The 15,391-nt window shown below is 43.1% G+C and overlaps 1 protein-coding gene across 11 annotated transcripts in view; it reads left to right on the top strand.

Moving 5' to 3' along the window:
* PDE5A (phosphodiesterase 5A) overlaps positions 1-15,391 on the top strand; it is a 125,018-nt gene that overhangs the window by 66,400 nt on the left and 43,227 nt on the right. For all 11 annotated transcript variants that reach the window (XM_083460280.1, XM_083460273.1, XM_083460275.1 and 8 more), the window contains one exon: positions 14,579-14,650. In XM_083460280.1, coding sequence (XP_083316406.1) covers positions 14,579-14,650 — 72 coding nt within the window. The remainder of the gene's footprint in view (positions 1-14,578; positions 14,651-15,391) is intronic.

Here is a 15,391-nt window from a genome sequence, read left to right as displayed (position 1 = left end):
TGCATTTCTGTACACATTCTGAAAGATAGCTGTGTTTTGATTCACATATTGGACGGAGAAGTTTGAATTAGGTAGTTTCTCATTAAAATACAAATAAAATCAAATTTTCCCCACATCTCTACTTCATTTCCTTTATATCATGAGCATTCAGCGAAATAGTTAATAGGTACACCACTAGAATGTCACAAAGATTGTTAACAACACAATCCTATACATGCTTTTGTGGAAATAATTCCTTAAACAGGATTCAACCTGCTTATGTGTAAGCAAACACATGAGGAGAAGCTGGGACATAATGTCAGGCCCTGCCCCCTCAGGGATGTCATCTACACAGTTTAAATCCCCCCACATATTTGGGGGCTAATGTTTCCAGCAGAGAGTATCTTCGGCTCATGGATACATAAATAGGTCTTAAATCTCCCTGTGTCCAGCAGAATTTTCTCCCCAATAAGTGTGTTTAGCATTTCAACTTAAACTACACTAACATTGAAGGGATGCTTCTCCAATATGCAGGGATGTGTACTGGGGCAGATCTTCAGGGCTGTAGTTTTACTTGAAAGTAAAGAAGTAGGTTTACTTGAAACCTAGCAGTAAATAAAGGACTTCCTTCTTTCCTGTCTGCCCATTGCACCATTTTCTGAAGTGTATAGGCTACCACTGCTTGTTGATCTTGCTGTCGGCGTATGTATTCTTCGCTGCCATCGCAAGTGCTTGTTTCGACTTGGCAGACTCTGAAGCCTGGCCCTAAGTCAACTGACAACCAAGCCGACCACTGCATGTGGGGATGTCTGGCGTCGGAGGTCTGGTGCACAAAGTCCACGGTTTGCTCATGACATGCTTTCTTTAGACAAGCCGGCCAAAACAAAACAAGAATGTGTCAGGAGTTTGGCTCGCAAGCCTCCATTAATCATAAGCTCCAAGGGGCCTTGGGTGCGTTGCTACCATCTAGTCAGCCATCTTTGATCAACCAAGAAACGAAATGTGGTATTCTTAGATCAAGACACTGCAGGGCTAACAGACTTGTTTAAAGAATCATTCAGCTTGCCGTTGGTAGCTCCCGAAATGAAATACAATGACTTTGGATAGGTTTACCCTCGTAAACGAAAGCACGGCCCCAGCTGAAGCGAAGCATCCCCTTCCCATTACTTGCAAGCGTAAAACAAAGTGATAGATGAACAAATTGGCAAAGGTTGATATGAGGCGGAAAGGGAGGGGGTGAAGTGCTACACTCACTTCTAGTCATTTTGAACTGGAGGGACAGAGTTTTGGAATGTTTCTTGGGGAAAGCTGGTTTCTCTTCCCACCCCACCACAACCCTTTCTTTCCTTTTAAACTCTCTTAGCAGAAGGTTTTCATCACTCTCCCCATAATGCCTTACTGACACATTTCTGGAATGAGGCTTGATCCACGGAATCAGACCCTAAATTGCCATCTGCTTTTAGCTGCTTTTCCTACTTTTTGAAAGCCATTAACAACAGAAAAACACACAGGCTCCTCGTTCCAAAGAAAACGCCCAGAAAACAGACACAGCCATTATCCTGAAGATCTATCTAACAGATAAAAGAAGCTGCTTTGGCTCTGAATGTTCACCAATAACAAGCCGGCTTTGCTTTCTGCAAAGCTACTGAAGCCGGGCCTCAGGCACGTGTCAGCCGTGGCGCATCACTCCCACAAGTGACATTTCATTGGCTCAGCCATCTGTGCATGTTCTGGGCAGGATCTGGCCCATGCCCTGTGTGTGGATATCGATGAACACTTTGGGCAGGCAGAAAGGCAGGAGCAGCCCACAGCCCTCCATTTTGAAAACCAAACTGAAAGCAAGGGTGTGACTTTGGAGCCAGTGCGGTGTAGTGGTTAAGAGCGGTAGTCACGTAATCTGGGAAACCGGGTTCGTGTCTCCGCTCCTCCACATGCAGCTGCTGGGTGACCTTGGGCCAGACACACTTCTGTGAAGTCTCTCAGCCCCACTCACCTCACAGAGTGTTTGTTGTGGGGGAGGAAGGGAAAGGAGAATGTTAGCCGCTTTGAGACTCCTGAAGGGGAGTGAAAGGCGGGATATCAAATCCAAACTCTTCTTCTTCTTCTTCTTCTTTGGCCACATCCACATCATAAATTCAAAACACTGTGATGCTATGCACTGTGAAGCCACGGCTTCCCCCAAAGAATTATGGGAGCTGTAGTTTAAGTGTGTTAGGACACCCCTGTTCCCCTCACAAAGCTACACTTCTTAGAGTTCTCTGTGAAGAGGGATTGATTGTCAAGTCACTTTGAGAACTGTAGTTCTCAAAGTGGAAAAGGGATCTCCTAGCTACTCTCAGCTCCTATAAGTAATTCGGGGGAAGCTACGGCTGTTTAAAGTGGCATCATAGTGTTTTAAATTTATGGTGTGAATGTGGCCTTGTCTCATGGTGTACTCTCATCTTCATTGCCACAAGCAGAGCATGGGGTGGAGGAACATGTCCGTAATATACACTGAAAGGCACATTGGGAAAGATGGAGTTGTTCTTGTTGTGCCTCACTTTATTCGGTGACAAGAATTTTTGAGGTGTTCTTGTGATAGTCCTACAAACACAGCTAGTCACAGTAACAATGAATGCACCAAATGGACTCCATTTTGATAGTCATTAGCACCCTGTTTTGCTAGTTTTTATTGTTCTTATTTATCTCCATCACTGTCCTTCTGAGGCCAGTCAGCATTCATAGAGCAACTTACAAAAGAATTACAAAAACAGCACAGGATAAGTAATTCCAATCAAGGTTTAAAAAATTTAAAAGCCTGATAAAATAAAGAAAGTTTTTGTCTAGTACTGAAATGATGGCGAACCTCCCTGGAGGGGACAGTCCATAGGTTGGGCAACTGTACCTAAAAGGTTCTCCTGGGTTGCTAATCACCCTACTTCTGATGGAGGGTCACCCAAAGAACCACCCCAAATATAGATCTCAGCACACAAGAGGAGTCTTGATACGGGAGAAGATGGTCCAAGGAATACCATGTGGGGCTTTAAAGTTAAGCTCAAGAGCTTTGAACTGAGCTCAGAATGAAACAGAGATGCAATGCAGCTGTTTCAAAACAATTGTGATGTGATCTCACCTTCCGGTCCTTGTCAGCAGTTTTGCAGCCCCATTACAGACTAACTAGACCTTCCTGACCATCTTCAAAGGCAGCCCAATGTAGACTGCATTGCAGTAATCAAAGATTACTCTGAACGCTAAAAATCTATGATAGCCCCCAAAGTAAAAGCACAGCCTTAAGGAACAGCAGTAGCCTGCATGCAACTAATAGAAAAGTAACGTGCATTTATAATACAAGAAAGTAGGCACATAGAAAATGTGATGGTAGTGCATCTATATTTATATTTATATTTTAGTTTGAGAATCACCAGAAACTATATACTTCAAAATAGACTCACATCCTTCTTTCCACAAAAGGGGAAGGCATGAGAAATGACATCGTTTTGTGGCTTTTTTTTTTTTTGGTATATATTTGTTCTTGCAGGAGGAAAGCTAAGGCAAGAAGCTGCAGGAAACCTCAGAGATGCCCATTAGATGTTGGGGCCAGTGAAGTCAAGAAGATGATTTGGGCTGAGTACACACCATAAATTTGAAGCATATGGCTGCCCCCCAAAGCACCATGGGAACTGTAGTTTCCCCCTCACAACCACAGTTCCCAGCACCCTTAACAAACTATAGTTGCAGGATTCTTTGCAGGGAGTCCTGTGCATACATGTGCTTTAAATGTTTAGTGCGCATGCACTCAGTCCTTCTGTTCGGAGCATATTTCTGGGAAGTCTATCTCACAGACTTTGAATGGAAAGAATACCTGCAGCTTTAGAGCAGAAGAAAGCAGTTTTAGAGCTGAGTCTACTTTAAATCACAGAAGAAAAAGAGCTTCTCAGGGACAAATTTAAACTAAACTGAAAAGTTCAGATTTGGGGGGGGGGATGTTTTCATTAAAGGAAAATGATTGGGAGAAATGGGGAGGAGATCACCATCCTTCAGCAGGAACACGATGACCCTTCTTGAATTTGACAGTGTCTTCTGAACCAATAGTATTGGGTGGGATTCCTAATTTATCCAGAAAACTTCCTGACAAACATAACGCCAGGTTGGTTCGATATTCCTAAGGTGTTTGCAGCAGGCAAGAAGGAAAAAAGTGGCAATTCTGTTGGAACAGATGTAATAACAAGGTCCCTCCCCCTCTGAATAGATTCATAATGCAGGGATGGTGAACCTGTGGCTTCCAGAGGTTGTTGGACTTCAACAACCATCAGCCTTAGCTAGTCTGGGCACTTGTCAGGGGTGATTGTTCTGGGAGTTCCACAACATCTGGAGGGCCACATGTTTCCCGTTCATGATGCAAGGGGTCAGGAATGTGAGTAGAAGAAATCAAGGCTGTGGAAGTTTAGTGAGAAGGTGTTGCGGGAGGGTGCAGATAGATAATTTAGAGGGCAAGAACATCAGAGAAGAGCCTAGGCTGTGACTGCGAGGTTGCATCCATTCCATACTTTTAAAGCGTTCTTTAAAATGCTTAGAGCCAGTGCGGTGTAGAGGTTAAGAGTGGTAGACTGGTAATCTGGTGAACCGGGTTTGCGTCCCTGCTCCTCACATGCAGCTGCTGGGTGACCTTGGGCTTGTCACATTTCTTTGAAGTCTCTCAGCCCCACTCACCTCACAGAGTGTTTGTTGTAGGGGAGGAAGGGAAAGGAGAATGTTAGACGCTTTGGGACTCCTTTGGGTAGTGATAAAGCGGGATATCAAATCCAAACTCCTCCTCCACTTCTTCTTCTTCTTCTTCCACTCCAACAGTCAGGACTTTCTCCCAAAGAATCCTGGGAACTGGAGTTTGTTAAGGGTGTTGGGTATTGTAGCTGTCTGAGCAGTCCCCCAACAACTCTCAGTATCCTTAAGAAAGTGCAGTTCCTAGGATTCTTGGGTGGCTGCCATGACCGTTAAAGCGGCATTAGAACGCTTTAAATGTGTGGTGTGGCTGTGACTGAAAATGCAGGCAAATAGGTAGCTGGAAAGGAGCAGCTGGACAAGGGTTGCCCAAGTAGGGTTGGATGGTTTGAGGGGGAGATGTGGGAAAGATGTTTATCAATTCAGTGGAAGAGGGGAAAGAAACGGGATGAGGGGATGGTTGGGTGTGACTGAGTATCCTTGATTTGGGCAAAGAGCAGGAGCAGCTCACTGAATAAAACATAAATTTACGTGTTTGACACATTCTGTAGGACAAATGGGAAAAGAACCCCATGAACGGCTTGAAAATGTAGTGGTTTACTGGAGTGGTCTAATGATAAAGGGAGCCACCAGTTTTAAAGGCCAGCATAGGTAGAATGGCTAACTGGTATCCATTGTTTAGTTTTCTGGCCGAGAAGGAAGTTCATCTCCATAGGGGTAAAAACAGCCGGAGTCTGCCTAAATAAATAAATATATCATGCAATCCACTTCTAAAATAATTATAACGCAATCCACAGCTGAATGTGAACAGGGACCCTTTGCTCTAAAAGAGACAAATATATATTTCCGGCCCCTTGGTGCATTCTTTGGTTTAGTGGATAATTTTTCTTTAGTGTTGTCTTTACTGAATCTTATAATCATCACAGGAAGCTTTAAAAAAAGTGTTTAGCTTAGGAATAACAATGAAAAAACAACAACGGCACATTCTCCCTTTGGGGTTTGAAGTAGCTTTCACAGAATTAAATCTAAGATCTGAATGTACAAGAATGCAGCGAGAAGCATCCAGATAAAATAAAACGCTGAACGCAGCTAGCGATGCTACAGAAATGCCTGTGGCCCAGGGAGAAAAGCCTGCAGGGAACCAGGAAGGGCAAAGTCGTTTTGAAGGCTAAAAGTCAGCATGTCTATTTTAGGCCAAAAGAATCAAAAACAATAGTGAGCATTAAACTCCACGGCAGTTGATATGATCGTAGAAGCTTTTCCTTTTCACACAAATGAAACATCCGAAATAGAGCAATGATGAACATTGTGCTCCAGGAGATTAGAAAGGCAACTAGCTGTCATGGGAGGCTTCTAGCAAGGGTAGCCAACGTTGTGCCCTCCACATGGTTGGCCAACAGCTGCCACCATGCCTGACCATTGGCCATGCTGTTGGATGCTGACTGGAGTCCAGCAACATCTGGAAAGCACTATGTTGGTCCCTCCTGGTGTAAAGGACACACCAGTCAGGGAACTACGGCAATAAGTTTACTGTCTCATTCCAACAAGAGCAAAACAGGAAACACCTGGCTGCACCCAGGTTCAACCAAGTCCAGTGCCACCTAGTGGCTAAACTGTATAACAACACTGTCCACACAACAGACAGCGGCAAAGTGTTAGCGGAAGGGAACTGCAGTTGTATTGGCGATGAAAAGACATGCATAGAGAGAGTAGGGGAAATGAGGGTAAAATACAATTAAGGCTGCAAAATCACAGGCTTTACAGCTTTGACTTTAAGTCTTCCCCATGAGTATGTGATACAGTGTGCAATTCAACCAAGGTGGGATTTCTGCCTAAAGTGTGTAAAGTTATGCCAACCCATATTGTGATGGGCTTGCCATTATTATTTTCCTTTTTTAAAAAAAATAAAAATTATTGGGTGTTTCCCCCAAGGGAACATGAGAACATAAATCCCTTTAACAAACATTTTCCTCCTTCCCCAAGTTATAGAATTCTATGGGAAAATGTTATTCCAAAGCTTCAGATGTGAGTCGGGTGGATATTCAACAGCACATCATTTCCCCATATGAATCTCTGAGAATGGCACAGACTGTATCACTTGCTCAACATTCAAAATTGGTTGCTGTATTGGCTTTCGTCCTGTATATCCGTTAGTCATTGCGTAGATTGAACTGAATTTGCATGGATATGTTTCCCTATCCCCACATTTCTCCAAGAATGACTGGCCGGCCAGAGAATCACCATTTGGTGGAAGTAAGTACCAAGATGCTGAGAGGGAGGCGAAGACATCAGAGTCTGGATCTGGTCTTCAGAACTCATGTCTATTTCTGTGTGCAAAGAAGCTTATATCTGTTTACAGTTTCAAACTTCTATGTATATTTCAGCTATTTCTAAACTCCTATTCTAACACGGAGAGCCCAGGACTTTGTTGAAATGCATGCTGTCACATACACTGTGTTTGTTAATTGTGTAAACCTCGGCCTGCCCCTCTCACCCCTGTAGGCTTGAAGAAATTCTCTCAAGTTGCATGTGTCATTTATTAATTGCCTATCTTCAGGAAGCTAGAGGCTGCATACATATCAGACATTTAAAGCAAGTTCCTACACACCCACCCAAGAATTCTGGGAACTGTAGCATGCAAAGGGTGCTGGGAATTGCAGCTGTTACTGGTAAACTACAGTTCCCAAGCTTCTTTGGAGCCACGGACAGGATGTGCTATAAATGTTATTTAAATGCACAGTGTGTGCACAGCCTTTATCATGGACCAGGCTTATTAGTGGAAGGCAAATACTTGGCATTTACTTGGAGTTGCACCAGTTCAAATGAGTTCAGAATCTGTTCTGGCTGGCTATAGAAAATAATTTCCTTTCATGGTCCAGCCAATCAAGGATGTTAACATTCCTTTAAACTAAAATAATGCCGAGGCTTATCACCCAAGAGAGTCCTCAGCATGTGCCTGTTTCTTTCCATTTTTCACAATCCCACATATAACAAGTCTAGGGTCCTGCAGCTGGATCCAAAGAATAAAGGAGCCCGCATATGGTTCACATGCTTTCCATAGTAAAAGAGAAACCTGCAGGGCTAATACGGAGCAGCTGAATGGTCTTTTTAGGCTATATTAACACAGTCCTTTTTTTTACTGTTTCCTCACAGCTCTTTAAGAACCACAAGCTTCCCTTTCATGGCAGGAAGCTGTTTACACAGGGCGAAAGTGTTCTCCTTTTGGATTCTTCAGCGCCTGCGATACCATTGAAATGGATTCAGCTTTCTGTGGTTCAAAGCTAATAAAAATAAAAAGGCCAGTGTTGTGAGCCAACACCTGCATGTCAGCTGTGCACCTGTGGACTGGTGTCAGAGCACATTGGGAAGCTTAGAGAGTTTACTCACATTCTCTATGTGAGCTGCCATGTGCTTAATACTGAAATCTCTTCGCTCTGGAATCCTTACACAAGGGCCGGTGGTGACTGGACAATAATAGACAAAATAGCATGCATTGAAGAGTACAATAAATAACCCTCCTTAAAGCATGCTGTAGCATTTGTGGCGCTGGCAGGGACAATTAATGTGGCAAAGTGCATCGGCTATTAGGTTTGGACCTGGGGGAAAACAGATGCAAATCCCTCCTTACTGGTGGACAGCCAATATGCTGTCTCTCAGCCTAACTTACCTCATAGAATTCCTGTGAGGCACTTACAGCGCAACCCTGTACGGTGGTGGTAATAATAATAATAATAATAATAATTTATCATTTATACCCCACCCAGTACCTCAGGTTAAGTACTTAATTCGTTCTGGAGGTCCATTCTTAACCTGAAACTGTTCTTAACCTGAAGCACCACTTTAGCTAATGGGGCCTCCTGTGCTGCTGTGCCGCTGGAGCCCGATTTCTGTTCTTATTCTTAAGCAAAGTTCTTAACCTGAAGCACTATTTCTGGGTTAGCGGAGTGTGTAACCTGAAGCGTATGTAACCTGAAGCGTACGTAACCTGAGGTACCACTGTACATGTATTCCCACAGAGTTCAATAGGGCTTATTCCCCAGAAAGTGGGTATAGGATTTCATCCTGAAACACTGCACTGAGGTGGTGTAGATAAGGGCAGGAGAAGAATGAACCAAGGGCCATGACTAAGACTGTTTCACTATCCCTCTTGATTTATCTTCTGCGCCAAGTCAGGCAAAAATGCAGCAGGTGCAGCCACTAGTTGGGTTTCAGCTTCTTGCGAAACTGCTTAGAGACACAGAACCGGGGGCGAAAGGCAAGCATATTTTTGGTGGAGTTGTTGAGGCAGCCACTTACATGTTGAACTTGTTGAGAAGAATTGATTCCATTAGTGTGCAGACCTCCACCATGAGAGAATTTAGTATGTGACGTCATCCTCCTGGGGGATTGCCGAGCTGCCTAAAAGCAGGCCTATTTACGAAAGCCATGGTTGCAGTAGATGTTGGTGAGAGCCAGAGATTTGCTTGCCTGGGGGGATGATCCAGAGAAAATGGATGAAACTCTGCCAGTGTAAGGGGGAGCTGTGAGGCACTTAGTTAGGAATTTATAGTAACAGGAGTTTTGTGGGTGGCTGTGGGGTGTTCTTTTCGGTGAAACTGCCGTGTTATCTGTTCCTTGTGGTATCTGTTGTATGCAGATAAAAAAAAGAACTTGACTCAGGGTGATCTGGACTGTCTGTTCTTTGAGGTATGATATTCTAAAATAAGGACACTTCCGTTAAATTAAAAGATGCCTTGGGAATTGGGGAGCAGCTGTGTGATGTCTAAAATGATGGCAGCCTTTGTACATCGATTTTGTGTGTGTGTTTGGCTATAGTGTGGGGCGGGTGAGGGGTTTGCATTACTGTTGCCCAGATTTTGTTTTGTTTTGTTTTGGAAGACTTCTTTAAAGTGTGGGACTTGTATGATGATGCCAAGAGTAGTTTACCATTAACTTTAAAAGAGCAAAGTTGGATTTTATGCAGTGCGCCTGACAATACAACCTCTATTTAAAATGAGCATTTTGAGACCATGCTTGCTAATGGCTAACTTCGCAGCACAATGATCCCACTTGTGTTGCCAGTAGCTTGGAGAGCTTGGTGTGAGAGTGAGTGAAGAAGCCTATAAATCACCATCTAACCCACTGAGATATTGAAAGTGTTTTTCCACCCAGTTTTGCAACTTGGCTATTAGAACTTTGCTGCTTAGTGGGTGAGCACACTTTTCCATATGTGTGCTTTGCAAAAGATCTTCTGTTGAGGTCTGCATTAATAGCCTAAGGCATCATTTCCTGTTTCATATCCCTTCCAAACAGCGGTGGTCACAAATAATTCTATTTCTGGTGGACTCCAGGCAGTAGCCCCTTGCTACTAATGTGCTAAAGCTGCTAAACTGAATTACAGCCTTCTTTATCTTGTACATCTTTGGTTTCCTGAGGGTGCAAAAAGCTCATGAGAGGCAACAAATAAACAAATAAACTTTCCTCTCTCCTACTGGGATGTAGTTAGAAGATCTGAGTTGCTGGGGTTGGGAATTCCAGGTATTGAGAGCCTCCAGACAGGCCTTAGTGGGAAGTGAAAGCTTGCTCAAGGTTCTGGGTTACTCTCAGACCCTTTTTTCTTTATATAAACGAAACACTTTAAAATCAAGCTCCCCCCACCCTTCCCCTCTCTTTTGTGCAGTGCTGTAGCTGGACTGGACTTTTGTGCTGAACTCCAGGGCTCCAAATGGCCTCCCAGAGATTGCCATATGATGGTACCAGTGACAAACAGGTCTGGAATCAGCACCTGGGCTGGGATCAGCATGTCAAAGCCCCCTGGGGTTGATGCGGGTCATAATAGCTTCCTCCTTCCCCTCTCCCCACATTTTAAGGTTAGGTTGGGTTAGTTTTAATATGTACAGCCCGTTTTTCCTATTAAAACAACACTCAAAAGTGGCTTACAGTGTAACGTAGCAAAAATACAATGTGAAATGTAGTAGGTAAAGCTACATATTCAATATCAAGAGCAATAATTTATTCCAGCTGCTGATCATCTTGCTGTCCCCAGCAGAGCAGACTTCTCCCCAAAATACCACCCCAAATTAATGTCCTCCCCCACCCCCAACATCTACTCAAAGGAATCATCCACCCCAAGATACCAGCCCTTCCCATCTGTGGTCTCGCTTGGGCCACTTTGGACCTTGCCTGGCCTGACCGTCAGTCTGGTTCCCCTACACCCTACCAGCATCCTCTCCTCCAGCTCTTACACATCAACATTTCTTAGTTTGGGCACAGCTGGCCAGGCACATATCTGGTTACGGGTGATCATTTATTATTATTTTTACTTTTAAATGGATATATTACCACTTTTCTATAACAAAGGGGTGCTTATTCCTAAGGTAAATGCATTTTCCCTCAGAGAAGTAGAAGCAAACCCCATATTGTTCTCATTGGCAAGATGGTGTCATGACATAAGTTACTTTAAACCTGCTACTTGGTCATTCCAGAATGGTAGCAGGCAATGTATTTCCATATAACATATCATGGTGTATTGTTTCTATCTGTTATTCCCCCCTCTCTTCCTTTGCCTTATATTTTCTCTATCTTCATGTTAGTATGGTATATCTACACTAAAATTAATTCAAAATATTCATTAAAACTGCAAACGCTTAGAGTATTGGGGAAAAACAACCGAGGTCAACAAACCTTTTTATATATATATTGCTCTAACATACTATGAATATTAATGGATGGGAGAGAAAAGTTTGTTTTGCAGCTTGCAACTGAAGTAGTACAGTGGTACCTCAGGTAACATACGCTTCAGGTTACATACACTTTAGGTTACAGACTCCGCTAACCCAGAAATATTACCTCAGGTTAAGAACTTTGCTTCAGGGTGAGAACAGAAATTGTACTCCGGCGGCCCAGCACCAGCAGGAGGCCCCATTAGCTAAAGTGGTGCTTCAGGTTAAGAACAGTTTCAGGTTAAGAACGGACCTCCGGAACAAATTAAGTACTTAACCCGAGGTACCACTGTACAGACAACCTATAAGGGGTGGGGTGGGGAAGTAAGAGCATAAGTTGAAGAGTAAATGTTTATTACTTGTCCAGTAATGTTGTTTAGAATGATGAGTTTAACTCTGTTCCAGTTTGTAGTGCACTCTTGGGGTATGCATGGAAGGTTTGTCTGAAGAATTTTGGTTAGGCTTAAATGTCGGTTCAATTCATCTGCTTAATTAAGGAATGTGTTCCTAGGTTCATTTCCCACAGTCTGGTCTTGTTTTTACTCATGGTGGTATTATTTGGTCAGTTTTAGGAAAGGATAAAAATCTTACTTATGTATGATGATGCTCCACCAGATCAAATTATGCATGTTTAGATTTTTCGCACTTTGCTGAATGTTTTTCACATCTCCAGAATCCATTTCTCCTGGACAAGAAAGCGTAGGTGCAGATAACTACCTGGAGCTGGTGCTATATTTTACATGCATTTCTTACCTGGCTTTCAATCTGGTGCGCCCAATACTGCACCCCCATCGCACCAGTCTCCCAATCTGGGAAGGTAGCAAATCTAAAAGAAAGAAAGAAAGAAAGAAAGAAAGAAAGAAAGAAAGAAAGAAAGAAAGAAAGAAAGAAAGAAAACTTTGATCCCAAACCTCCACTGCCTTGTAGCTATACTCATTTGTAAGAAAGGCTTTGGGAGTAAACCCTGTGGAAAAATCAGTATCCATTGCCTTTCTTTGGGAGAAGAAAAGGCTGAGGAGTAAACCCTACACAAATCTGGAGTGAAGTCCCTAAGGCGGTTGGGTGGTGCCTTGTACATCTATTTCCGGCAACTCCTGCAGCCAAGCTGGTGCCACATGTATTGATCTGCTTTCCTTTGGACCACAACAGCAAGGCCGGGGCGTGTGTGTCTTGTTTTCTGGGCAGCCCAGGACCTCCATCCACACTGTCCAGGCTTGCACCCCAGAGAGGTCACTGCTGCTGCTAATGCAGCAGAAACAGCAGTCAGTCAGCAGTTGCGAGTTACCGGTCTCTGCATCCACAGCAGGCGCTGTGATTCTTCAGTGGTTTGACTTCACCCCCGGAGGAGCACTCCATTGTCTTTCGAGACAGATGGATGCCGCCAACAACAACAGATATCCCTTCCTCCTCACCACCACCCTTCCTCTTCAGAAATTGTTTTCTTCTGTGCCAAACTTTGAAAGGAGGTTAAAAGAGGCAGGAAAATAAGTGAGGTGGGATTGCGCTAATGGTTGCAGAGCTATTTCCCTTTGGAAGAAAGCACTTCAGATTCTGCGTGCAGATAAACCTTTCAAAAAAAGCATCTTGCTATTTTCATTTGCTCTGGACGACAAGTGATACATCAAAAGTTGCTCATCTGACTCAATTACCTCTCTGCAGGAGGCCCCAAGAAGATCAGATATAAGTGTATTAATGGAGCACTCCCTTTGAAACTTTCCATTAATGCTCATGGAATTGTGGCTGTTAACATCAGGAAGCTCTGAAATCCAGCAGAGCTATTATATGTACACAAAAAGCAGCCAGGCATTTCAAGTCACTTGAAATTAAACAGTTACTTAGAAACTCCAAAGACAACACACACAGAGAGAAAAAGCATGCTTTCTCCATCTGAGCTAAATGAACTTAAGGAGCTTTGAACATGAACTCCTCTTTTCACCATCTGAATCAAGGAGAATACGCTACGTATGTCACTGGCAAGCTGTAGGCAAGCCCTTAACTTGTGAGGATGTGGTATGCAAAAAGAATAGCATTGCTTTTATTGTAAATTCTGCCTCTTTGTCTGTGTCTTATTTTATTTATTCTATATTATACCATATCATATTGTGTCTATTATTAGTCTATGATTATCATTATATATTCTATTAGAACTTTGTATTAATTTTATGTAAAGTGCCTTGCATAACTTCGTTTAAAGGTTTGATATAAATAAATAATAACATTTAAAACCAGGTTCTGGGGAATCTGAGGCTTGGAGGAGCCACAATGCTTAGTAACCTGCCAATGCTTGTTGCACAGCCCCGCCCCACCCCCAAAGATTGCCTACAAGCTGGAAAAGATCCTTCCATCTACATAGTAGGGTTGTGCATCCTGAACAGAATGTGGCCAATTCAACATTTAACCAGAACAAGTTCAGATGCAGGGCATCACTGAAGATGCAGAGATGAGCAGAAAAGTAAATTCTTTATTCAGGAAAACAGCATACAAGCAGAGAGGTCTCAGGCAGAACCAGCCCCTATAATGGAGCATCTACCCCCCCCCTCTGCTTCATCAGCTGAGTCTGAGCTGCTTTCCGCACCTGGCTCCTCTTGCTCACTAAAGCCTGTTGCTTCTTCAACATCCAGCCATTCCTCCCCTCCCATCCCCCTCTGATCTGTCCTCAATGTCTCACCACCACGCCTCTGGCTCTCAGGCTTCCCTAGGGGGGGGGGTTCCCAGGCTGGTGCCTCCCACCACTCCTCCTCATCCAGCCAGTTCTTGACATCAGGCAGCCCCTGGTTCACTGGGGTGTGGCCCACCTGGAGTAATCCGGGGCTGTCATAAAGGGGCTGTCACTTGGTAGGGGCAGGAGCAGAAAACAGTGAAAGCTGAGATTCCTGCCTTCCTTGTTTCCTTCTCTACCACCCTCATCTCATTGCCATTGACAACATGTGGTACATAGCGTTGGATTTGGAGAATTAAAATACATTTTGGGCTCTTCTTGCCATCTGTTTTGTCAAAGTTTCTGACATGGAGAAATCATAGTACCAATCAAGTCGAGATGTTAAATACACATTTTCATTTAAAACGTACATTTATTTAAAAAGAAGAAGAAGTAGAAGTTAGTACATAGCAGCTACTTGATATCTAATGCTCACTTCTACATGACTTGCAGTCAAAACCCTATGGAATTAACTAGTATTTCTATATTTTATTTTCATCAGGTGGTTGGTGTGGCACAAGCAATCAACAAGAAGTCTGGTGGTGGAGGAATATTCACTGAGCAAGATGAGAAGGTATAAATGATTGGCTTCTCCTCACTTTCCATGACAGCAAAGCTACTTCAAGTGCCTCCACCATCTGAGGTGGGGCAGGTAGCTTCTAGGGAAAGGGCCAACTAGGTGGTGGCACCCTGGCTGTGGAGTGCTTCCCCCAGGGAGGCTCACCTGGTGCCTGCTTTAATGTCATTTAAGCACCATGCTGAAAAGAGTTGGCTTTGGAAAATTCTGCTGGCCATTAGTGCCACCTGGATTCTTTTGACTTACCTGCTGTCGGACTAAGTGGCTCCTAGTTTATTCTGAATTTTGTAATTTGATTGTCTTTTTATTTTTGCACATTTCTTTGCTATTAAGGATGAAAAGCAGTACATAAATGTTTTTCTTTAAAACAGTTTTCTTGTAATATTAACATTCTGTAAGCTACTTGGAAACTTGTTAGAAAGTGAAGAATCACCTAATGAAACAATAAATAAATAGAGTAACATGAACTAATTAATATTTCTTTCAATGACCATGTGAACAGCACAAAAGTAAACCGCTTTTCTACTGACAACAGTGTGGGAGTAAATTAATGCAGTTTGGAAGCATTCAGACATTTGGAAATTATATTCAGAAGAAGTACACCACTCATATATATTATTATGTGAGTGGTCTATACATTGAAACAAAATAAATAAGCATTCTGTGTAACAGAGCTTAGAAATTCAACAATTTCATTCAAATATAGACTCATAGAAGTTGATAATTTAATTGCCTCTC

The sequence above is a fragment of the Podarcis liolepis genome (genome assembly GCF_965112155.1).
Source record: "Podarcis liolepis genome assembly, chromosome: 9".
Taxonomy (NCBI): Eukaryota; Metazoa; Chordata; class Lepidosauria; order Squamata; family Lacertidae; genus Podarcis; species Podarcis liolepis.
Note: the sequence above shows the minus strand (reverse complement) of the source record. Positions and strands in the feature narration are given on the sequence as shown.